Genomic DNA, 26,122 nt, shown 5'->3' with positions numbered 1-26,122 from the left:
TTATCGATTTACCGTTAAGCATTAATTTTTTCAGAGGAATAAAGTTTCACCGGAAAGCGAAAATTTACATTGAAAAGAGTAACTATGCAAAAATGATCGCTTGTTGAAAGCGAGATTGACCTATATAAAATTATTTGGGGGATTTACTCTGGATATTTTCAAACTGCTTCGATTTTTTGTTCTTTCTCTACATTTTACTAAGAAGATTAATATCTGCATAGACTGGAGATCTTACCTGTCTCCTGTGTGCTAACAGTAAATACAGGCGAAATCAGCCTTTCCGGTAAACAGAATATGACTCAATCCTCGACATTGATACCACTTACGTAAATTTACAGTATTTCGAATTTATATAAGTATTAAATGTTAATATTTCATGTATATTTAACGTAATATCATTTTCAACCTGAATACACATTCAGTCAAAGCGGCGCAGGAAAGAATTTAGGCGATATTTAACAAAATCTGCGACATATCCGCGAGTAAGTAATAGCTAACCAGCACCTCCAGAGAACATGACGTATAAATGACGTCAAGTGTAGCGCGCGCACCCATAACCGTGCGCACCTCCTTCGAGTGTGGACGTATACTGTAGCGTCTCTTACATTTGTGCTTCTTTTTAAGAAATCATACACTCTTATCGTCTGAATGAGAAATAATTGTGATCGAAAGTGATAGTGGGAACTTGTGTAGTAAGCGTGGTATCCCATATTGTTTATAAAATCGAAAAAATAGTGTGAAATCTGCTGGTTCATCATCATGGATTCCGACCCGCCGCCACCTCTTGCCAGACGATTGGAGCGGTCCTGTATTTATTTCGTCCTGTTACTCTCACTTTTTTCTTTCTCGCCGGTGAGTATTAACGTCCATCGCCATTTCCATTTCTTAATATAAAATTTTTTAGATGTTCTCAGGGAAAATCGAACGTTTACCCGACGTCTTTGCCTCTCGTATTCTACCGGAGTGCCAAAACATGGCATCTTCGTCAAATATCATCCGCTCGGGTAGGTTTTTTTTTTTCATTTTCCCTCATGCATCTGTTTGTTTCCGTTGCGAGATTTTGCTGGGGGGAAGGCGGTCGTAGCCTTGATCAACTTCTCATTGACAGGTTTTTTTTGCTTCGTCGGAGTATTTTAATATGTTGTTTTAGCCCCAGAAATAACGAAGGAAACGATCATATGGTGTTTGTTTATGTTGGAACTTTCTCTCCTTTGTGGGCTGGGTTAACCCAGTCCATTTGTTTACAGAATCTCGTAGACTTGCTGTTAATATATAATTTACATTTTATGTTAGACCATTTAGGGTTTGAATGCTTTGCATATCAGAAATTGGTGTCGCAGACTTTATAATGGTCAAATGAAAAATTACGCAAGTAGCCTAACAGCGCCTGACTTCTTATCATGGAAACCGCTACGCAGTCATTTAGATTGGTTTGCGAAATATACCGAGTATGTTTATCGAATCATATTTATTTTTAGAGTTGAAGAGATTGTAATTGTACGTTACACACGTCAGCCAACGAAGCTAAGCCTACCTTCTTATAGGCTACCTATTATCCCATGAATGTGCTGATAACAAAAGGCATGTAGACAGTTTTCAGTGATGTTCTGTAGCCCTTAACCATGTTAACTGGAATAATGGTAGAGAAGGAATAGCGAAGTAGCGAAAGAAGGGAAACCTTGACTTGATGTTACGTTTTGGAGACCATGTGTAAACAACACGTGAAAAAGTGGGTTAGGCCTATGCCAGTATGTTGTGGATTGAAGACTAGCAAGGGAAACAGCTGCGCCTTGATAAAGTTGATGTTAAATATACAATTTTGAGAATACGTGAGTAACCAGGATATGATAGGCCTCGTCACGTCAGGGCGTTATTTCAGAAATAGTAATTATGTAAAAGTAAAATGATTATTAATTTAACTAGAGATGGGTTAGCCTTAATAAACCGCCTTTATTATTGAGAGGTGCCCAGTCAGATATGGCATTTTATCTTGAAGGTTGATGAATGATTTTAGTCTATTAAATTTAGAAGTTTCCTTTTGCTTCATGAGGACCAGCTGACATAAGATTTTCACAAAGAAATCAGAAATGTTCAATCTTATGCTATTTTTTCAATTTAAATAAAACTTTTCTCTCACTTCGCTGTTTTATTGCTAGTCTAAATAAGCTTTGCATGCCATTAGAGTGAAATTACTTTCATTGTGCCCCAGCCTTCAGAATTTAGTATGGAATTCTGTCTCATGGCGAGTTTTTTTTACATAAAAAATTTTTTTTCCTATTTTTTTCAAATTTTATTTTTTCGATTGGCTTCACCTTGTTTTGCAAGGCTGGATTTTTCAGGTTTTCTGGATGTCAGCAACTGTGTATGTCGTAGGGAAAATTGTCTAATTTCTTTGAATTTTGGCCTAACTGGTTTTGTATTGCCATTGTATGACATATATGGCTTAGCCACAAATGGGACAGAATAGAATAGAGCCAGGCATCCGTATCGTTAGTGTTAGTTGGAGGAAGTTTAGTACTGAAGTAATATGAGAAAGATTGACAACGCAGTTGCACATCTCATATTTTAAATAATGAGACTAGTATTCCTTCCGTTTTTAAACATCATTATCCCAAAAAAAAAAAAGTTTGTTTTAAATCAACGAATGGTCACGTAATAAGAGCAAATAATTGTATCTGACATGGACACGATATTTGTTTGTTATTCCTGATCGATATTGGACGATTGCAGTGAGATCGTGGCGCCTTTCCGACTGTTTGGGGGAAGTTCAATCATGCAACGGTAATGGCCGTCGCCAAGGTCTGGTTTTCCCTTATCCAGTACTTGAGTCTTTTGCGGAATAAACAGAGTACAGACACTGAATAGTTCATTGTCTAAAGAGTACAGACACTGAATAGGTCCAAGTACAGACACTGAATAGGTCCAAGAGTACAGACATTGAATAGGTCTAAATTTGAGTAAGACATTGAATAGGTCTAAGAGTACAGACATCGATAGGTCTAAAGATTACAGACGTTGCATAGGTCCAAATTTGAGTACAGGCATTGAATATGGCCAAAGAGTACAGACACTGAAAAGGCCTAAAGCGTACAGATAAAGAATGGGGGTGGTGCTTGTGGAAGCAACCACATTTGGTTTTTCCATTAGTTCGTGTTTTTTTTCCCGTCATTCGTAATGATTTGAGTTCTTGATATATTTTTTCTAATGGGTGTTAGTAAACATTATTATTCTTACGACTCAGAGCCGGTACATGAGTTTGGCAGAAGAATTGGCATTTGTAAATGATGCAAAACTGGTTAGAGTTGGTGTTGTAGCCTATGCGTCGCCGACGAATCACCAAAGTAGTATATAGAATCGTTGGGAAGCTATACGTTTTACATCAGGTAATTTGGCCTAAGATTCTGGACAAAGTCGCAGTTTGCAAAGCCGGTGACGTGCGAGAACGAACTATCTCTGCACAGTGGTCTGTGCAGGCTTGTTTATTTGTAGGAAGGACATGTTAGAACCATTGTGTTTGGCTACAAGGTCTGGGGAGGTGGATTTGAGTGGTCAGTTGCTTCTCTCTCTCTCTCTCTCTCTCTCTCTCTCTCTCTCTCTCTCTCTCTCTCTCTCATGACAATGAGAAGTCGGGGTTTTGTAAGTCCATACGTCGTTGGGCTTAGCCACGTCCATTCAGTGTGCCGTATATTTTGTTATAGTATATACTGTACTTCTCAAAGGAATGTTATTCTCTCTCTCTCTCTCTCTCTCTCTCTCTCTCTCTCTCTCTCTCTCTCTCTCTCTCTCATCACAATCAGGAGTCGTAATTTTTGTAAGTATATATTTGGTTAGACTCATCCACTTTCATTCAGTGTCCCGTATACTTTGTTACAGTACTGTGCCTCCCTCTCAGTTACAGTACTGTGCCTCTCTCTCTCTCTCTCTCTCTCTCTCTCTCTCTCTCTCTCTCTCTCTCTCTCTCTCTCCGGAAATCAGAAGAGTACAGTCAAATTTATGTCGTTTAATTAGGCTGGCATAGTAGGGCAGGGAAGGTTCATGCTGTCGTATTTATGGGACTATTTATGGGACTTATAGCATATGGTAATAACAGCCATGATACATTGTTCACCGTTTTGCCTCTGTCTTGTAGTTCGCTACATCGATTGTAGTGCAGGTGTGGATGGCAGGTGTTTGTCTATGAAGGTCGGCTGTCGTGGTGAGTTGTTTCTTCACCTGTAACACCATCACGTGGAAAATGGAGGTGGAACCTCTTATTGAAGTTGTATAGCTTTTCCAATGTTATTGGTGAGCCTGTTATAATATTGTGTGTTGAATTTATATATATATATATATATATATATATATATATATATATATATATAAGATTCCAGGCGAAGATATATAAAGGCATACAGCAGGGTCCATAAAACGCATCAAAAAGGCCATAATTTATTCATCAGAGGCGTTTCGCACATGTACTATGTGCATCTTCAGTCTGCAAATATAACAAATTTCGTTAAAAAATTTACAAAAAAAACATTTTAAAAAGATAAGGTTAAAAGGAAAAAAAAATTTATTTACAAAAATTAAAACTAACTTGAAACGTATACAGTAAAAAGAAACCAGTACTCAACAAACTATTCAAAGGAGGAGAAGAACGAATGACCAAGAACTGACCCCACCCTACGACTTCAGCTATGCTAGATAAAGAAGAGAAGCGGAAACGTTAGAGTTCAAAGACGGAACAAGTCGTTTGATGTATAAGGACTCAAGGGTGGTTAGGTAATCACTTTGGCTTGTTCCACCAATAATAGAGAAATGTTTTTTGTAAAATCGAAATAAACAAAAAACATTTCTCTATTATTGGTGGAACAAGCCATAGTGATTACCTAAACACCCTTGAGTCCTTATACATCAAACGACTTGTTCCGTCTTTGAACTCTAACGTTTCCGCTTTTCCTCTTTATCTAGTATAACGGAAGTCGTAGGGTGGGGTCAGTTCTTGGTCATTCGTTCTTCTCCTTCTCCTTTGAATGGTTTGTTGAATACTGGTTTCTTTTTACTGTATACGTTTCAAGTTAATTTTAATTTTTGTAAATAATTTTTTTTCTTTTAACCTAATCTTTTTAAAATGTTTTTTTGTAAATTTTTTAACGAAATTTGTTATATTTGCAGATTGAAGATGCACATAGTACATGTGCGAAACGTCTCTGACGAATAAATTATGGCCTTTTTGATGCGTTTTATGGACCCTATATGTATATATATATATTATATATTATATATATATATATTATATATATATATATATATATATATTATATATTATATATTATATATTATATATATATATATATATATATATATATATATATATATATATATATTATATATATATATATATATATATATATATATATATATATATATATATATATATATATATATATATATATATATATATATATATTCCTCTTCTCTTTAAAAAAGAAACATCAATTTGCCAGATATCTCTTTATTGGTATGCCGAACTATGCCCATGCTCTGTACCTCCGCGAACTTAATCTGGAATTGTGACTTTCTTCAGTTAGATTAACCTCCATGGAGGCTATAAGCCAAGGAAGTTGGGTTAGGCCTACCCCGAAATTGGGAAAGTGAGGGAAAATGGAACGACATCCTTATTAAGAGGAAAGGGGGTAGACTGGATCGATTTTGAATAACAAAGAGGGTATTCTCACTTTGGTTTGTTCCCAAATATGTTGCCTCTTCGGCTATTATGTTGCCTCTTCGGCTATTTCTCTGCTTCTCAAGGATATAAGGGGTGTTCTAAAGTAGACAGCATGATTTATGTATTTTATATCATATATCTTATAGTAATTAAAAATGTGTTTAATAGAAGTAGGTGCCTGGGATTTTTTATGGAAGGGATTTGATATGCTTACTCAAGGATATCCTGCAATTATCGCTAGGGTTATTTTACAATATCCTTGTTGTCCTTCCAGGTGATAAGTAGCGGTGTGTATCCATGTATTTATCTTATAATGTGTGTAACTTCCACTACCCCGTAGGCTGAGTTTCAGGGGAAAGTCGTGACAGGCCTGTCTGGAAAGTACACACAGCCATAACACCGAGAGAGTTTACTACCCATAGGCTATCGTCCCCACCTCTTAAGTTACCACCATTTTCGACGGTGTGTGCACTCATTAACCATTTTCAAATCCAGATTACGTACTTCTTTTGTCTTTCTTGTATTTGTGTTAACATTTTAGGTCAGCGTTCTCTTTAGTTCCCGCAAATTGGGAGAGAAATTGTTTACCCCATTTTGCCGCATATATTGGATTGTTGGGATACTCCATCTGCTGTATTTGTTTTGCACCCTCTTCAAAAATGCTGTCGCAAGTTTGTTTTGCGAATGTTGGGGGGCAAGTTTTTGGCGCAGTTGGGCAGTTGCCCAGAATTGTTCTGGGACAGTTAGGTAGGGTCAGGTTTTGGGGGCTAAATCAGGCTTCTTTTTCTGTGGTATAAGCTACACACCCACCGTTTATTTATGAGAATAGGCCTAGGCTTCCCCACAAGTGAAACAGTCCGGTAATGAAATCTCGTGGGTGTACTTACTCAGGACATTGTGGCAATAATTGCTTACTATATATTAATGTAGATGAATCGTTAAAAAATGTTCAACTTGATGTAACCATGTACATTGATAAAAGTGTAGTGTGCTGACGGTAGCAGCATCTGACGAATAAGGTTACCTTGCTTTGTTTTGTTTCCTTCAAACTGAAAACTGTGGCCTGCTTTCAGCCAGTAGGCATGTTTTCTCTTTCTTGTCTGGAGTTTTGTCCTGATAAAAAGAAAGTGGGCCCCTGTTTACTCCTTCTGATTTTTATACCAGAACCGTTGGCTACTTCTTTGTAACAAAACCAGTGGCCTCATGCCGATTGCCCCAGTATTTTGTTTACGTTAGAATTCAAATTCATTAGCAGCATGGCCTTGAATTTTGCACATTCGTAAAAATATCGTACGTCGTTTCCATTGTATACGTAAAGTAAGTTATGCCTGGATTTTGTGAGCATTATTGTTGTTGTTGTTGTTAAGTAAAGTGGTTGAACAGGTGGATGAACAGGGCTCGTAAATATGTCCGGACTAGTCTTCAGTAGCAACTCATAATCCTGGCCCCTTTATGTCATGGAACCACTTGACTAGTTGCTCACCTAAACAGGATGAATTATTACAGCTTGGATGGAGTGTTTGTTACAACTTTAGATGCACACTTAATACACACTCTCTCTCTCTCTCTCTCTCTCTCTCTCTCTCTCTCTCTCTCTCTCTCTCTCTCTCTCACCAAGTTGATAAAAACTTATTCTTTTTCTAGATTACAAAGGTCAATATGTATGTTTGCATTTCAGTTCTTTTTATTACCGTACAATATAGCTGCTTACTATTATTCACGTAATTGAAATGTGTAGTCCCACCTCGGTAGTTATTATGAAGGTAACTTAGTTCACGTTAGTAGTTTCAGATCATTTTCATTGGAAATAATGTTTGTTAGATTCCTGTGTGTGGTATTTTGCTACTAATTTGCATTAGTTTGTGATAGGATGACGAAGTTATTGGTCATCCCATACATATATAATAAATTCGGTCTGTAATTAAATCTGGCATGTCTGTTGGGGGGCACTCTTTCACCTGAAAAAATTGAGTTGGTGATGGTCATGTCTGGTAGCCATTAGTTTCACCTGAAGCGATCATTCCTAAGATGGTTCCAAGAAGGCAAGGAGAAATTAGTCACCTGTTATTTAACCCCTGAAGATTGCGATTTTAAGTATCCTTTATAAAAGGTTCGAAATGGTTGCAAATTGTTGTTTTTCGTTCTTATTTGCTGTAGTCTTTTGCAAATAGTACATGGCTAACTGTATATTTTCCCGTGGTTTTCTTTTTCCCCTAAAGTTCGGGGTTTTAGGTATCCTTAAAAAAAAGGTTCGAAATGGTTGCAAATTTTTTTTCACATTTAGCGTAGTCTTTTGCAAGGCATCTTTTCTCAAAGGCACTTCCGGGTGTGTCCCTGAAGCAGGTTGATCCTCTGACTCTTTGTCAAGAGCAAGTTAGCGTAATGCTGCAGATCCTCCCCTCTCGGGTTCCACTTTCTTTTTCACTTTTTTTTTTTTTGCCTTCCTTCTCTCTGCCTTTTGTTCGTAATTTTTACTCGTTCGTAGTCTTTTTTTCGCCATTGTTTATCAACTACACTTAGGTTGTGGAATTGGAATATGTTTACGTACAGTACATGTGTACATAGCCTAAGCCTACATACATACGTAGCCTACATACTTGCAAGCACACAACACACAGAATAGTATAAGTAGACAATTAACTTCAGTTGCGTTGGGCAGTCAGATTTCTTCTTCTGCCGGCCGGTAAAGACATTAGGCATCTTTTTTTTCGGTGCCTGGCGCGAATCAAGTCGAAGTTACATTAAGGTCATGGTTAAGTTTTGGAGGAATTCATGGCCGCCTGCTTGATAAGATTTTCACTTTTTAAATTTCGTATAAAAGACGAATTCTCTCTCTCTCTCTCTCTCTCTCTCTCTCTCTCTCTCTCTCTCTCTCTCTCTCTCTCTCTCTCTCTCTCTCCTGTCGAGCAGCTTTTTGTTGCACAAGCTGTTTTGGTTATCTTTAGGAAATTCAGATGTTTGTCAGATTACAACGTAGATTTAGACTTGCCACTGTAGCCTATGTTTTATTGTTTGTGTCGTCATATGTTTTGTTATTCTTTTATATACCTACGAGTATTTTATCGTGTGTTATTGTTCATGTAAATATTAAGTGTGTTTATTTTAATGAAATTCTGGCATACATGTAAAATACTCTAATTATCACGTACCCAACAGCCTCAGCTGTCACTGTGTGACAGGTTTGAATATCCATGATCATTATCCTTGTTATGCTATTCTTGTAACGGATAGACTAGTGTATTATCATGAATTGCGCTTTTTGTTAATATTAAGTGTCGTTATATGAAATGAAGTTCTCGCTATTTAGATGTAAAAACACTGTAATTATCAGCTGTCACCATATGCCAGGTTTGAACAACCTCTGGGATATTGTTATTATATATAATGGTGAGTTATTGATTTTGATCATTTTAACCGGTGTTATTTCCACGAAGTTATTGCGTATATAGCTGTCACCATATGACATTTTTGAATATCATCGAGGATTTTCCTCAATGTTATGTTGGTCCTTATGAACAAAGATGCATATTGCCTTTTCCTTAATGGTCGTATTTACTGTTGGGCTGTTTAATGAGTCAGTACTTGGTGAGCCTTAAGGATTGAATTTTATCTTTATATTTTTTTTATTTTTTCCCATTCTTTCCTCATATCTCTTCGAGGGGTTTACGCCCTCAGATGCCCGAGAGAGATTCTTCCTACCCACGTCGTGTCGACCTTTTTTTTTTTTTTCCCCTATTCAGCGATGTGACGAAAGTTTTTTTTTCGGGCTGCGCTGCGTTGGAAAAAGCCCCCAAACAATGGAACCGTCCTTTTTTTGTGGAGACACTTGTCGCATTGTGCTGTTTCAGGTCGATTATTTGACGGCTGTGACCTCTGTGGTGTGTGGAGCCTTTCTGCTGTCATTATGAGAGATCTGCCTCCAGATCGGTTCTACCCTTCCGGGTGTGAGGGATTACCTCGTCGAGGCCCTAGGCCCCTCTCAGTGGGCTTGGGTATTGCTTGTTGCAGTTACTGCAAGCAATGATGTTAGAAGTGGCTTGGGCATTGAATGCTATTCTCCGTGCATTTTAGTGCATTTTTGTGGATATATTAATTTGCTAATTTGTTTTTTTCATTTTAGTAAGTGAGATCTCTTCAGCATTTCCCTGTACCTTCTCTTACTTCCTAATGAGCACCCTATTCTTTGGAAGTTTGAATTTCAAGTCAGTGCCCTCAGTGGGCTTGTTCCATATGAATAGGGATCATCTCCTGAATAATAATAATAACTGAATACCAAGTGCTAGATCGAGGTAACATTGATTACAGGGTACCTAGAAACTATTTTCAAGATCAGCTATGTTTACTATTGATTTGTGAAGGTTGAGAAACAACGAGGTACACTTTCTTTCATCACCTTCAGTCTGGCACAGAACTAGGGAAGGTCATGAAGATTTTCGATTTTTTTTTTTTATTTATCAGGGCTTCATCCGAAGGGAGTTTCCCTTTGAAGTTCCGTGGATCCTTACCAAAATGTTTTAGACCTCAGCTTCGTTAGGTCTCCATTGACGTGCTGATGCGTTGTGTTGTCTAATGTGTGACTGACAGGTCTTTCAAAGGTATTTCTCTCTCTCTCTCTCTCTCTCTCTCTCTCTCTCTCTCTCTCTCTCTCTCTCTGATGTGCAGTCTCCTCATTTAATCACATTGTGGTAATGTACACACTGCAACAGGCATTATTTGTTATATTTGATATATTATGGCTCACATTGCTGTACAGTATTGTATTACAATTGACTGCAACACCATTATTCAATTCCGTTAAGAAATTGTTCTCTCTGTGAATCTTTCCAGTAGCCATTCATCTATTATAAATGAAAACTGAGTAACAACACGTGTTCAATTAGCTCAGCGCTAATGAACTAACATTGATCTGTACGTATTGCTAATTATATATCATCAGACCCAAATTAAGTGCCTGTTGCTTTGGCCTTTTGATGATTGCGTTACGCTTTAGGAGACTCTCGTTGCTTTCAGATTTGTCCACTTAAAATAAATGAAGCTCATTTCTCATGCTTCTTTGATCCTAATAACATCTTTGGCCACTTGATTTCATGAAACGCGGGACTCAACCAGGTTAATTTTTTCAAGGTCTAGAACACTTGTCTATTTTTCAGATTCCCTAAGAATTCTGTGTCCTGAGGGACTAGCCATATGCTTCTTACTGTTGAGTACGAAAGTGTGGTGAAAGACATTTGGCTTTCGTTTGGTCATGATGTTAGGAAAGCTTAGCTGAAAAGCTTATTTTTTAACACTTGACATTCAAGATTATCACAATTTTCAATATTTTATATTTAAATTTAGAAGTTCATGCCCCCCAAAAGGATCGTACCAGTCTTGGCTAGGTTCTGGTTTTGTGTTTTTTTCCAATAGTAGTTTCAAGGAGTTTAGTTGTTATTTAATTTAGCCAGAGTGACACGTGTACTTATCAACTGTAATATCATGAGTCTTTTGCTATACTTCTATCTCAGATATGATATATTTTTAAATAAATCTCTTAAATTGAATGCTAAGTGCGAAGTACATGTTAATTTAGGTTAGGAACGATGTTGAGTTGCTGTTAACTGTAAGTTATCTAGAAAATAGTAATGAAGTGCGGGCTATAATATGATGTCTTTGTTACTTACCGGAATTTTGTTGCTTATCAGAAAGCAAGACCCCAAAGTATCGTTAAGTTGAGGTGTTCATGTACCAGTATTAATATAGCAAACAGCAGAACTTGAATATGGTGACCATCTTTAAAAAATACTCATAGTAGCATGAGTCTTGAAATGGAGAAACAAATCCACAGTTATGTATGGGTACATACATTTAAAAATAAAACTCTACAGAGAGCTTTCGGGAATCTCTTCAATTTTCCTTTTACTGTGGATTTGTTTCTCCATAGTAACCATTGCTACTATTTCTGCTACTAACCTCTGGCATTTTGGAATGCTAACCATTACTATTGCTATTACTACAAACTGCTTGGGTTTGAGACGATTGAAGGGCGTGACAGAAAAAGTGGGGCCGGCCCAGCGTCTTTGCAACCGGAAGGCGACGATTAAGGTGGGCGGGAAATGGGGTGAAGGTGGTTGCTTGTGAGGTGGTGCCACAGTCAAGAGCTCTCTCTCTCTCTCTCTCTCTCTCTCTCTCTCTCTCTCTCTCATTAGCTATTTCAAGAGACAGGTAGAGAATGGGTGTTAATTTGTTTTCTACTTTTGAAAATTCTCTCTCTCTCACTCTCTCTCCATTTTGTGACGCAAGTTTTAGTAACCATAAAATCAGTCAATAAATAAATCCCCCCATAGGCTATTTCAAGACTGTGATATACCGTACATAGAAGTTGTATTTTTTGCCAAGAAATTTTCTAACTATGTGGTCTGCTAATACCCGTGTCTTTTGTAGCAAGTATTTGTTGAGAGAGAGAGAGAGAGAAAATGTCACTTTCAAGCGATGTTTCTTAATGTCTATTATGCTGTTGCCGGAAGTCAACCTTTGTTATGCCACTGTCCAGGAAAAGATCCTTTCCTGTAAAGCCTCAGGGAATCCCATTGATTATTCGATCCAGTGTATGGATTATTTGCTTTTTCCAGGGACTGGAAATTCTTACTTTTAATTTTTTTATCGAATGCCAGGAATATTGCGACGTTTTGGAGCGATTCATATGAGGCGTAAACACTGTGTTTGCTTACTCATATACGGTATTTACTTTGTGATTTGATGTATTTTGATGCTTTGTGGTTCGTGACAAAGAATGAACATTTGATTCGAAAAGAGCCTCATTATAATGGGGATTTTTTTTATCATCGTTGACTCCACATCATTATCCTTGTTTACTTTTATAGGCTCTCTTATCTTCTTTCTTACCGCCCTTTAGGCCTGCCCATTTGATTTATCAAATATAGTCACAGTTCTCCTGATTGTCTAGTTATTTTGTGCTGTATATGCCTTTATTTCTTCCTGAATGCGCCTAAAAGTATTCACATCTTTTTAGGTCTTGGGACACTTTATCGAATGAAATGGGTGCCGTGATGTTAGAAGTCCCTTCATAATATTTTTGTTGTTTCATGTCTCCATTTTTTCATATATATTCATCGATGCTCATGTCATTAACAGGTCATATACATAACAGCAACTTATCAAATACATATCGCAAACAGGTTGAATACAAGTTAACTACTTACTGCTAGTCGTAACCAGTTCTAGTTACGATTATGCAGTATTGGCCAAAGATTCACTCTCCACTTAGAGTCTTTTGGTTGCTTTCAGTCTGTTTGTGATATGCATGCGACAAGTTTGCTGACAGGTGTATGCGACACGTCTCAGACATTGAGACTTTGAGACTCTTTCCACGTTGGTTTACTGATAAGATGCGTTTTTTAAATATTATTGATTTTGATTAACTGTACCACCTGCTATCATAATTAATATTGTAGTCTTTTTTTGTCAAGCTGGTGAATCCCAACTTCTCTCAACCTCTTAACATCGACATCAAACCCAAGACACGTGAATGTTTTTCTTCCATTCCTTTTGTAGCGTTAACTCGAACAAGGCCTAATGTGTCTCTTTTAGGTTACAGTTCTCTAAAGAGCGGAGTTTGCGACGCTTTCCTTGTCTAGACTTGCACTTCAAGGCTTTCAGAGAGAGAGTAGTAGGAAGTGGTTGGGAACAGGCCGAGGCATTTGAGATGATTATGCGACGAAGGCGTATAGCCGGAACGGATGGGAAGTGAGCTTTGCTGCATAAACGTTGGAACAGATGACAAGTGATCCTTTCAGCTCAAACGTTTAGTAAAGTAATTAGGTGACATTTGAGCTTTTGTGCATGAACGGTTAATTAGCCTAGATCAGATCCTTGTATGAGGTTTTTGGCACCACTTTTATTTGGATTAGATATATCCATGAGCTCTGCAAAAACGTTTATTAGATTAGATGTGAGCTTTTATGTACAAACGTTGGAGCAGATGATGAGTGAGCTTTTCAACTCACGTCTAATTAGGTTAGATATCTCCAAGAGCATTTTTGCACAAACGTATTATTTAGATGAGACGTGGGCTTTTCTGCACATACGCATTATTTAGGTGAGACGTGGGCTTTTCTGCACAAACATCATTTAGATGAGACGTGAGCTTTTCTGCACAAACGTTTGAGTAGATGACAAGTGAGATTTTCTACAAAAAAAAAAACTTAATTAGATGTGAATTCTTCTGCATAAACTTTTAGCAAAGGTAAGGAGCATTACAGCACAAAAGTTTCAAAAGCCTATTTCAGCATAATCTTTTGAAAAGACGACTTAGTTTCTGTACCTGTAAAAAAAGGGGGGATGGGGGGAAGAACGTGCACGTGCAAGTATCTGTCAAAGGATAATGTGACAGGTGCATGACTTTTAGAGGCAATGTGAGCTTAGAAGACAGATTAGATACTGTCGGAACTGTATAAAATGAATTTGCACACATATGAATTAGTTTCGATGATATATATGTGGACGTGATCACTAAAACTAATATATAATATATATATATATATATATATATATATATATATATATATATATATATATATATATATATATATATATATATATATATATATATATATATATATATATATATATATATATATATATATATATATATATATATATATATATATATATATATATATATATATATATATATATATATATATATATATATATACATACACATATTATGTGTGTGTGCACACACACACACACACACATTGTGTGTGTGTGCGCGTTTGTCATAGTCTCGATGGAAGCAGCTGCAAGATGCGTTGACCTGGTTCTCGGCAAGTGTTTCAGAAAGGGTGTGTTGGAGGGATACCATTCTCTACTGTGGCTGTGACCCACCATAGACTGCCATTATCATATTATGCATGTAAATGTGTGTGTAGAAATATTTCCTTTTTTGTTCAAGGATGTGATGTATGGTATGCGAGACATCGAGTTGTGAAACATTCTCTCTCTCTCTCTCTCTCTCTCTCTCTCTCTCTCTCTCTCTCTCTCTCTCTCTCTCTCTCTCTCGTCTTGGTCGTACGGAATAGAGTTAATAGCGCATGATAATTGGCTGCTTAATAGCTAACCTTAAAAGTGCGAAGCCTCTACTTGAAGGTGATGTATAATTCATGAGCCGGTTCTCTTGTGAATTCTGTCTTCTTTACGTATTTGCAGGAATTAACTTATGCTCCTGTTTACACAGGCGATGCTATAGCAACTAGGCTATATATAATGTTACTATAGTTACTACGAAACTATTTGAATATATATATATATGTGTGTGTGTGTGTGTGTGTGTATGTATGTGTGTGTGTGTCTGTGGATGGAAGTGGGTGTGTATGTGAGTGTGTAATTTGTCCCACTTTTGATTTTTTGTCAATTGACACATGCTTCTATACATGCAGACTATGCTATAACAACTAGCCCATACTGTTAGTGTAGTTACTTTAACACTACTTCGAAGTTTATGTATATACAGTAGGCCTATATATATTATATATATACATATATTAAATGCATGTAGGCCTATATATACATATTTACACACACACACACACATATATATATATATATATATATATATATATATATATATATATATATATATATATATATATATATACATGTAAAATAATAAACTTTAAACTCCACTGCATGCACTTGCAGTTGCTGAGCCTAAAACTCTCTGAGGGGGGAAATGAAGTTTTGTCGTAAAACTTCCAACTTAGCTGTTGGGATTGGAATAGTGGGGGGAGGAAGGGGGTTTCATATATTGCTGCAGGAGGAAAGTGGGACTGACGAATTTAAGGATCCATGGCCCGGGCGCCGATCCGCCGATTCCTTTTGGGTTGTTACTGAGAGAAGGAGACGGAATTTATGGCTAATGGAGTCTGGTTTAGGACTGGCATTCGGAACGTTAATTTCACGATTGACCTTATTCTTTGTGATTGGCTGTTTTAATTTTCCTCCTCGCGCAGAGAGAGAGAGAGAGAGAGAGAGAGAGAGAGAGAGAGAGAGAGAGAGAGAGAGAGAGAGAACATCCAGGGACTACTGATGTGTGAGCGAGAGAAGATAGAGCATCTTGGGACTAATGATGAGATGAGAGAGAGAGAGAGAGAGAGAGAGAGAGAGAGAGAGAGAGAGAGAGCGAGCGCGCATCCAGGAACTAGTGATGTGTGAGCGAGAGCAGATAGAGCATCGTGGGGCTATTATGGTGATGAGAGAGAAAACTTAAGATATACGGTACCTAGCAAAAATAGGTCAAGTGCGCATTATGTTTTAAAACGAATGTACCAATTTAATTATCAGAGAGAGAGAGAGAGAGAGAGAGAGAGAGAGAGAGAGAGAGAATGAATCTAGTGATATGAAATATCGTATTTGTAAACCTGCTGTTTTGTTAGAAAATTCTGTATTTTAGCGTAGCATTGTTGAGGACATCCAACATCCGCGTGAAGAATTAGCCTATAGTCATGGCGATGTACACTATATTCTCGGTAATTCTTCGTTCTTCCCCTTGCTCAAATAAACCCGTTTTTTTTTTCTCTATATGACTGAATGTTCTGTATTTTTATTTTACATGTTAAATCTATTTAGCGTTGTTTAGTTCTCTTGGTCCGATTCATTTGCCATGGTTATTAAAGAAACCTTCATGATATCAGCAAGACCACAAGTAAATTTCATTTATTGGAGGTCTTTGTCCTGAAGTTTGTTTCTATCTTCGTATTCTTGTCGTGTGATATCATGAAAAAAGATCTTTTGGTTTCTGTTATGCTCCAATCAACGTGTTCTGTTTTGTCATTTATTGTTGTTTACGTAGTTCGTTACGATTTCCAATATCTGAACTCGGTCTAGCGATGAAAGGTTAAAGGTTATTTTATCACATAAAATTCCTCATCAATACATGCTTCTAAAATTACTGGCATCTCCGGGAGCGAGAACCTTTACTGGTATATACCCTAGCTCCGTTCAACACCAACAAAATTTTATTACTAGATGGACTTTTTCTGACAGTGTCCTCCACGGTTATTATTATTGTAAATATTCTTTGTTAGTATAAATAATTTTACTAAAGACGCATCGTTAGACGATTTTTTTCCTCACTGACCTTGATACCTTGTGGTATGGATTGCATAACACTGGCCATTGGTTTATATTGGTTTGTGTTTCTTTGATTTCGGCTGTTGAAATATGGTTGGTAGGTCTGCTTGATTTTATTTCATTTTAATTTTCCATCTTCATTTTCGGTATACTCGTATCTATAACTAAGAGCGTAAATGGAATTTGGCGCTTGTTCTATATTAATTTGTTGCACTGATTTCGGTTGTCGAAATGTGGTTGGCAAGTCTGCTTATTTTATTTATTTCCTTTCAAGTTATCCATCTTAATTTCGCCGTATTTAGATTAGCATAATTGGTCCCCCCCCCACATACCTTTTTCACTGTCTGCGACCCACCTCAGGAGGCTAACCATCAAAGACTATTTAACCCAGCTCTCTGGTTATGTCAGCATAGGACCAATTGACCTCTGAGGAAACGGGTCCAAATCGCTTTCAGTTCATAAACAAACAATCTTATATCGGGCTTCTCTCTACCTCTGTTCATTTATTCTTCAAACGACAGAGGCATCGTTTTGTTGTTTTATTTCAGTATGAATGAAGCTGTTATGCAGCTTTTGTTTTTTTATAAAGTATCGATGTGACGAGGTAAAGCATTTTAGAATGCGTACCGCACTGCAGGTTGACCGGATATTGATTGCTTGAGCTTTTGGTAGAAATGGCCTCCCTGGGCTTGTGGGGTTGGAATCGCCGCCCTCTTTGGAGACACGTGTAGGGTTTATGCAATGTTGCTCTCTCTCTCTCTCTCTCTCTCTCTCTCTCTCTCTCTCTCTCTCTCTCTCTCTCTCTCTCTCTCCATAATAAGGGGTAGGCTATTTGTGGCCTAATATCTAAGAGTAAAAACGCTAATAATTTAAAGGCAAACCTCAATCTTTTTCCTCTAACAGGGGATGACTCCAGAGAAAAAAATTAAGACCGTGGTCACGACCATATTCATATGAGTGTCTGTCCATAAAAAAGTGTCTTCAATATCAAGAAATGAGTCGCTCAGGGTAGAAAATTAAGAGGATGCTTGGTAAATACAGCGACCCCGACTAAGGACTAAGCTGAAAACAACAACAAGAAGTCTGATATACCACCACATGACCTTCTAGACCTCACATAATTTCCTATACCATTGCATTCTCGACACCCGTTCACGCTGAGGTCTGCCAGTTGTAGGTCCATTTCTGTATTATACAACTTATCCCCTTTTCTATATCGGTGTCAATGACCATAGAAGTCACGACGCCAGATAGCTTAAAATCATTCATTCGTTCACATTACTATAGTAACAGATATTTGGTTCACGCGCTCTCTTCCATGTCATAAATCCACTCTGTGTTGTTCCCTTGTCGATTCTACCGTCCTATCTTACTTTCTCAGTCACTGTGGTGGCAATAACCAGTTCTACCTGCTGACTGCTGCAGTACGAAGTCCAAATGTTTAGGTTTTTTATGTCCTAAAGCTTAGAAACACCTACTAGTGAGTTGTGAACCCTTTGGGAGAGGAAATTACTTGTTAATCACAGCTGAGCCATAGGCAGCCACATATTTCAGGTCAGTCTCTGTGCTGTGGACTGCTAGCACATGGGTATCAAGTCAAGCACATCCATAGGAAGGGTTATGAGCTGTTTGCCCTTGAAAGAGCCAGTAGTTTTGTCTGTGGTTAGATTGTGTCCACTGCCCACGCCATATATATATATATATATATATATATATATATATATATATATATATATATATATATATATATATATATATATAATACAAAATATATTTATTTAATGTATGTACATACTTACATATACATATACTTGTACATTCTAACTTGAAATGAAAACAGTGACTTCGCTTTGCACTCGCCATTTGCATTACGCGTAAATGCAGGGGTGACGTCACGCCCTGTAATTTCGAAAACGAATGCCCAAGAGGTCAGCGATCTCTTCCATTTCTCCGTTTTATTCCATAACTGCGCAAGGGAGTGAAAGGAGTCTTTCATTGCACCTAAGGCGTAGTCGTTTTTCATGTTCGTATCTCGTGCTGCCACATCAAAGTTTGTTTGTTCATAACCAGTCAGTTATTTCCAGTTTATTAAGGATTTGTAGTGTTATAGATCGTTTGTCTATGTATTTATTTGTTTGTCAATAAATTTTTTCTAATAACTGATCTCTTTCTGTATTTCATATTACCTTATGTTATTTCTTTAAAATGAACATCGTTTTCTTTGGAAGCTTTAACTTCAAGTCATTATTCCAAGTCATTATTCCCAGTTTATCAAGCATTTACAGTGTTATAGATCGTTTATCTATATATTTGTTAATTTGTTTATGTTTTTGTAAGGACTAGATTTTCTCTTTCTGTATTGTCTGATACCTTGTGTTATTTCTTTCAAATGAAGCCATGTTCCTTGGAAGCTTAAATTTCAAGTCAGTGGCTCCTTTGGGCTTGTTCCATTTGAATAGGATTCATCTTAATAATAATAATAATAATAATAATAATAATAATAATAATAATATTATTATTATTATTATTATTATTATTATATATATATATAAAGTGCTTTATTTTCCTTGTTAGAGGAATCAAGTATTTGTTGTATGGTGGTACTTTGTTTAATCTGGTAAAGATGTGCAGTCTTTGTCTTCAACTTTGCCAGTTTCTATATGGGGTCGCTGTTTCCTATTAGCCTTCTCCGCCTTCCTCTGTCCAATGCATCCTGACTTCCTCAACCTTTCTTCCGCATGTCATTTGCCATTTTATCCTTCTATCTGAACTTTAGCCTTCGTCGTCTTCTCCTTCCCTCCGCCTCCATGCTCATAACTGGTAAGGATTTGCAGTATTTACCTTTATTCTTGTATATTGCACAGTTGTTTCTATATGGGTAATGAGAAATTCATTTAGAAATGCAAGCTAACTTTAATCTGAATTAGGCTTCAGACTTTCTCATTAAGGCTGGAAGTTGAATGTGTTATGTTCAGCTGTTGTGGAGAGTTGAAGAATCCGTTAAATGGGCATGGTATGTCCTTTGTATGCCTAAGGAGGATTTTCAAATTTGAATGTTTTCTTTCCTGGATGACGTCACAATTATTAAGTCTTCATGATGGCCAGGAAAACCAGTTTGATTTTTACGAGCATTGTTTGAACATTCTTTTATTTTACTGATGGTAAGTATTTCTCTTAGCGTTGCTTTTTTTTGAGAGAGAGAGAGAGAGAGAGAGAGAGAGAGAGAGAGAGAGAGAGAGAGAGAGAGAGAGAGAGAGAGAGACTGCGGGTTCTTTGGCTGTATTTGGTGGTTTATATCATATTCATATCTCTTATTAATGTTGTGTATTTCTTAGCGTCGCGGCATTCTAAGAAAGAGAGAGAGAGAGAGAGAGAGAGAGAGAGAGAGAGAGAGAGAGAGAGAGAGAGAGAGAGAGACTGCTGGTTCTTGGTCTGTATTTAGTGGCTTACATCTTGTATCTTTTATTTATGCTGTGTATTTCTCCAAACGTTGCTCATTTTGAGAGAGAGAGAGAGAGAGAGAGAGAGAGAGAGAGAGAGAGAGAGAGAGAGAGAGAGACTGCTGGTGGTTCTTGGGCTGTATTTGGTGGCTTAGGAGAGGTCGTTAAAGGAGGATTTTCAATGAATCCTCTTATTTATGAGTCGAGGGCCAAAGAGGATTCCTCCCATTCTGGTCAAGTGATGTTTTATTAGGGGGGAGGAGAACTGTGAAGATCCCTTCTAAAAAAGTGGTACGTTGATGCGTCTATTAATTTCCGTTTATGAGAGTGACGTGACTTTTTATTAGATTTCATTTAAACAAGTAAAAAAATGCGCCGAAGTTTTTTCGGCGCAATCGGATTTTCTGTACAGCCGCTACAGCGTATAACCAAGGCCACCGAAAATAGATCTATCTTTCGGTGGTCTCGGTATAATGCTGTATGAGCCGTGGCCCATGAAACTTTAAACACGGCCCGGTGGTGACCTGGCCTATATCGTTGCCAGAAGCAAAATAAAATGAAAACTACTGAGGCTGTAGGGTTGCAATTTGGTATGTTTGATGGTAGGAGGGCAGATGATCAACATACCAATTTGCAGCCCTCTAGCGTCGGTAGGAGGGTAGATGATCAACATGCCAATTTGCAGCCTTCTAGCGTCGGTAGTTTTTAAGATCTGAGGGCGGACAGAATAAAGTGCGGACGGACAGACAAAGCCGGCACAAAAGTTTCTTTTTAGAAAATTAAAACTGATCAGAATGAATTCGTTTTACAATTATATTGGACGTCGTTGGCCCTTCGTATTCTGTCTCGTTATCTGAGGAATCTGATTACTTTTGTCTTTTTCATTTATCCCTATCAGTTTTATAGTTATTTATCGTTTACACTTGCCCTTTGCTCCCTATTATTTCTTTTAACTCCCTTATCTTCGTTGCATCATTGTTCATTTATGTTTGGGCCATCACTATATTGTGATCGGAAATAATGAGTAAAAAGCCACAGTAATGTAAATGAGAGACTGTATTTTTCCAAAATACGAAAAGGATAAAACAGGGGAGCTGTCGACCGTTTGCGCAACGGTCCTCTTCAGCCAACTCTTTTATCCTTTTTGTATTTTGGAAAAATACAGTCTCTCATTTATATTATTGTGGCTTTTTACTCATTGTTCATTTATGTTTATACTCGTCTCTCCTTTTCTGAACTTTGTCAAGCTATTGCCGCATTTGTACCTCTTGTTTGTCGACTACGTAGGCTGGTAGTGTTGTCTGCATGTGCATCTCACGTGGTGCACTGTAGGCATTACTTAAGGTTCTTAGCAACGTCCCTTCGGCCCCTAACTGCAACCCCTTTCATTCCTTTTACTGTACGTCCGTTCATATACTCTCTTCCATCTTACTTTTCGCCCTGTCCTAAATTCGTTTCATAATGCAGCTGCGATGTTTTTTCCTGTTACACCTTTAAACCTTTTTCTCTCAGTTTCCTTTCCAGAGCCGAATAACTTTGTCCTAAATATCATTTTCCAATTCCAATTTATGTTTCTTCTCGTCCTTCCATTTACCGAACGAAATAAGTTACTGCTGCATTTGTACCTCTTGCTTTTCGAGATTGTGAAGAGGTTTGTCATATCCTCTTCCCAGCAATTAAAGATAAAAAAAAAAGTACCCAGCCACATGTCTTGGCAATGAACGCCATTTTTGTGTCTCGAGCATGAGGCGCCAAGTTGGGCTCGACTGGTGTTGTTCTCTTCAGTAAAAATCGAATGAGTTGGTTTTTCCGTGTGTGTGTTTATGAACTTATTATTATTATTATTATTATTATTATTATTATTATTATTATTCGGAAGATGAACCCTGTTAATATGGAACAAGCCCACCAAAGGGGCCATTGGCTTGAAATTCAAGCTTCCAGAGAATATGGTGTTCATTCGAAAGATGTAACGAGGTGAAAATGGGAAATACAGAAAAAGGAGAACAGTTAATAGAAAAAGATACATTAACAAATTAATTAATAAATATAACTGTAAATAAAATATTAAAACGCGAGTCAAATTGTATTAGTGCAGTAATGTCTGTTGTCTTTCAACACCGGTAGATACATATTACTAAGTGCGGCAGTGTCCTGTAATCAACACTCCGCGGAGATAAGATGGACTAAATAGATAACACGTTGCATTGGGCAGCTATCAGTGTGTGTGTGCGTGCGTGCGCGCTCGCGCGCGTGTTTGTGTGTGTGTATGTGTGTGTGTGTGGCGATATGGCTATTTAAAATCATACATATCTAGGGTTTAGATTCATTTCAACTAACCTATGTAGAATGTAACATATTTAGTTTTTTTATACTTTCTATCTTGAAACCATGACAGATATTGTGATTGATAAACCATATGTTTTATCTATAAATAAGAATGTCGTGCCTCCTTATCACAGCCTTGCCAAGTGTTCCGAGACGATTGATAAACAGGAAGAAGTGCAAGGCTCATGTATAACCTAGTGCGGACTTTGATTGACACATGTCAGTGGGTAAGGCTAAAGTCCAGTCCAGTGTAAGGTAACTTTCCCAAATCGAGGGTCTCCAAGATGACGTCTTTCTATTTATTTCGCTTTTATCAATTGTAGTGTACATTCGTACACATAGGTTCTTTGATTTTCATTGAATTTACAGGCTATGAAGTTGAACGCTGTTAATCAGTGTGGCAGAGTAGCATGTTTGTCCAAAAGTTCAGCCGTGGTTGTAGATAGTAATTTTTTTTTCTATTTTTTCATAATGAACGCCATATTCTTTGGAAGCTTGAATTTCAGGTCAATGGACCCTGTGGGCTTGTTCCTTATGAATAGGTTTCATCTACTGAATAATAATAATAATAATTATATATATATGTGTGTGTATATATACATACATACATATACATATATATATTATATATATATATATATATATTATATATATATATATATATATATATATATATATATATATATATATATATATATATATATATTTACACATATTAAGGCATACATATTCGGTATCGAATCACGCTATACCGTAGGAATAATTTAAAACCCAAAGGAATTATAATTGCTCCTGCCCTGCAAAACTCTCTAGGAGTATAAGATTCCCGAGGTGTAGTGAACTAAATATTAAACGCTATTAGTGCCTAATATTTGATAATAGGAAAAAGTCGCGCTTGTTTAAGTGACAAAATTCAGTATATATATATATATATATATATATATATATATATATATATATATATATATATATATATATAATGTGTGTATTTGTGTATAATGAACAGTTAGGAATACAAAACAGATAAATATCAAACTGAACAAATGATTCTGGGCCAGTGGAGAGTATCCGTGTGGCGGTCAAAATGATTTTAAGCCGATGCCTAGTTAATTTCACGCCTTGGTAAAGGTTGTGTCATCCTAGGCACGCTGTTATCTTCGTAAAATCTTAGAGCTGAAATAGTTTTCAGGTCCTACCTTTTTCTTTTTTCGTATATTGGCGAGTTGCTTCGTTAGTTTGAACGCGGTGTTAAGCATTTATGAAGGTATTTTTTTTAGAAAAATTAAGTTACCTTATTATTATTATTATTATTATTATTATTATTCAGAAGATGAAATTTTTCATGTAGAACAAGCCCACAGGGGCCATTGACTTGAAATTCAAGCTTGCAATGAATATGGTGTTCAGCTGAATGCAATAACAGAAGGTAATGGGAAATTCAGGAAGAAGAGACCAGACTTTAGAAAAAATAATTAACAAATAAATAAAGTGAGGGGTGACATTTTATTCTACTTTCTCATTAAGTCTCACACACACACGTACAGAGAGAGAGAGAGAGAGAGAGAGAGAGAGAGAGAGAGAGAGTACGTGCCAAGTGTCTGTCACGACCTAGATATTGAAAATAAGAGTGTTTTCTCTTTTGGCAGAGGAGATCTCCCTGACTCCTCCAGTCAGAGTAAAGTAAATCGAAGGAAGTGTTTTAAAGGTAAATCATATCTGGGTGATTGGAAACACCTGTGCCGTCAGCGTTACGTCACAATAAGTCACTCACAGCTGTCTTATAAACAGGTATTTTTTCAGCTCTCCTTCTTTGGCACGAGGCAATCAAGGTCAAGGTACGATTTGACCCACCCTCCTAACCTACCTTCCCCCGTCTCTCTCTCTCTCTCTCTCTCTCTCTCTCTCTCTCTCTCTCTCTCTCTCTCTCTCTCTCTCTGCTTGCCAGTATATAAAGGTAGTTATTTTTTCAATCTTTGTCCCTGCTAACATATAAATGTAGGCTCTCTCTCTCTCTCTCTCTCTCTCTCTCTCTCTCTCTCTCTCTCTCTCTCTCTCTCTCTCTCTCATCAAAAGTAGATCTCTCTCTCTCTCTCTCTCTCTCTCTCTCTCTCTCTCTCTCTCTCATAAAGTAGATCTCTCTCTCTCTCTCTCTCTCTCTCTCTCTCTCTCTCTCTCTCTCATATGCTAGCATATAAAAGTAGATCTCTCTCTCTCTCTCTCTCTCTCTCTCTCATATGGTATCATTTAAAAATAGATCTCTCTCTCTCTCTCATGCTAGCATATAAAAGTAGATTCTCTCTCTCTCTCTCTCTCTCTCTCTCTCTCTCTCTCTCTCTCTCTCTCTCTCTCTCTCTCTCATGCTAGCATATAAAAGTAGATCTCTCTCTCTCATGCTAGCATATAAAAGTAGATCTCTCTCTCTCTCTCTCTCTCTCTCTCTCTCTCTCTCTCTCTCTCTCTCTCTCTCTCGTCTTGGCTGAAAGCTGGCAAAAGCGATAGCGATACGTAGGAATGAAATAGCCACCGGCATCTGCTTTTCTTTTCAAGAGCGCAGCGATGCAGGTATTTAGGTTTTGAGGCGATGTTGGTCAAGGGAAGGAGACCAGTAGTGAGTCAAAATGTCGGATCCTCTTCGAGTGAATGAATGAGATTTTGCTCCTCTTGTGTGGAGAAACTAGAAAGTCACTGGCGCTTACTCCAAGGCGTCTGGTTGGACATGATGAGTGGCCTTGGTCTGCATCTTAAAGCTCTCTCTCTCTCTCTCTCTCTCTCTCTCTCTCTCTCTCTCTCTCTCTCTCTCTCTCTGCCAATATATAGGCTAAAAGTAGATAATTTTTCTGTCTGTCTCTCTCTCTCTGCCATTATATAAAGGTATATCATTTTTTCTTCTCTCTCTCTCTCTCTCTCTCTCTCTCTCTCTCTCTCTCTCTCTCTCTCTCTCTCTCTCTCTCTGCTAGGATGTGGTCTCACCTGCTGTCTGTCTGGAGCAGTGGATGTTTCCGTTTACAATGTTAAATATTGGACTGGTTTAGCTTTTAGTTATGAATCATTTGCTTGACGTGTATTTTAACATCCACCTCTGTATAAAGATTGTTTTAGTGTGGCTAGCAGAATTCATCAATCATTCAATCAATCAATCATCTGTGTCGAATACGTCAGCGGAAGTAATCATCCTCTTTGCAATTCTCATCACGACTTCCGATATTTTCTCTCCATTCCCAACCACAGGCTTTCTTGTGCTGTTGTCTCTTCTCTCCCCGTCCTCCCCTTCCTCTCCTCTCCCGCTCCTCTCCCTCCCCACCCCTTCCCCTCCCCATCCGCTCTTCCTCGCAATGCTGCTTTACTCGAATGACGTCAGAGCCTGGCTCTCCGTGACTCTCCTCCGTTTCCCCCCTTAACCAAGGTCCGTAGTTCCCTTTCCGAGAGCTGCATTTGCTCCTTGTTTTATTGAATATATATACAGTCATCATTCCCCTCGTTTGCTTTCATATTCATCAAACGGGTTTGTTGATCGAGT

General features: G+C 37.6%; 1 protein-coding gene across 3 annotated transcripts in view; it reads left to right on the top strand.

Moving 5' to 3' along the window:
• Positions 1 to 549: 549 nt before the first annotated feature.
• Positions 550 to 26,122, top strand: part of LOC136855036 (NPC intracellular cholesterol transporter 1-like) — a 177,488-nt gene continuing 151,915 nt past the window's right edge. For all 3 annotated transcript variants that reach the window (XM_067131804.1, XM_067131796.1, XM_067131786.1), the window contains exon 1: positions 550 to 852. In XM_067131804.1, the coding sequence (XP_066987905.1) occupies positions 760 to 852 (93 nt within the window). In that variant the 5' untranslated portion in view covers positions 550 to 759. The remainder of the gene's footprint in view (positions 853 to 26,122) is intronic.

The sequence above is a fragment of the Macrobrachium rosenbergii genome, chromosome 3, assembly GCF_040412425.1.
Source record: "Macrobrachium rosenbergii isolate ZJJX-2024 chromosome 3, ASM4041242v1, whole genome shotgun sequence".
Classification (NCBI taxonomy): Eukaryota; Metazoa; Arthropoda; class Malacostraca; order Decapoda; family Palaemonidae; genus Macrobrachium; species Macrobrachium rosenbergii.
This window is presented reverse-complemented; position numbering and strand designations above follow the sequence as displayed.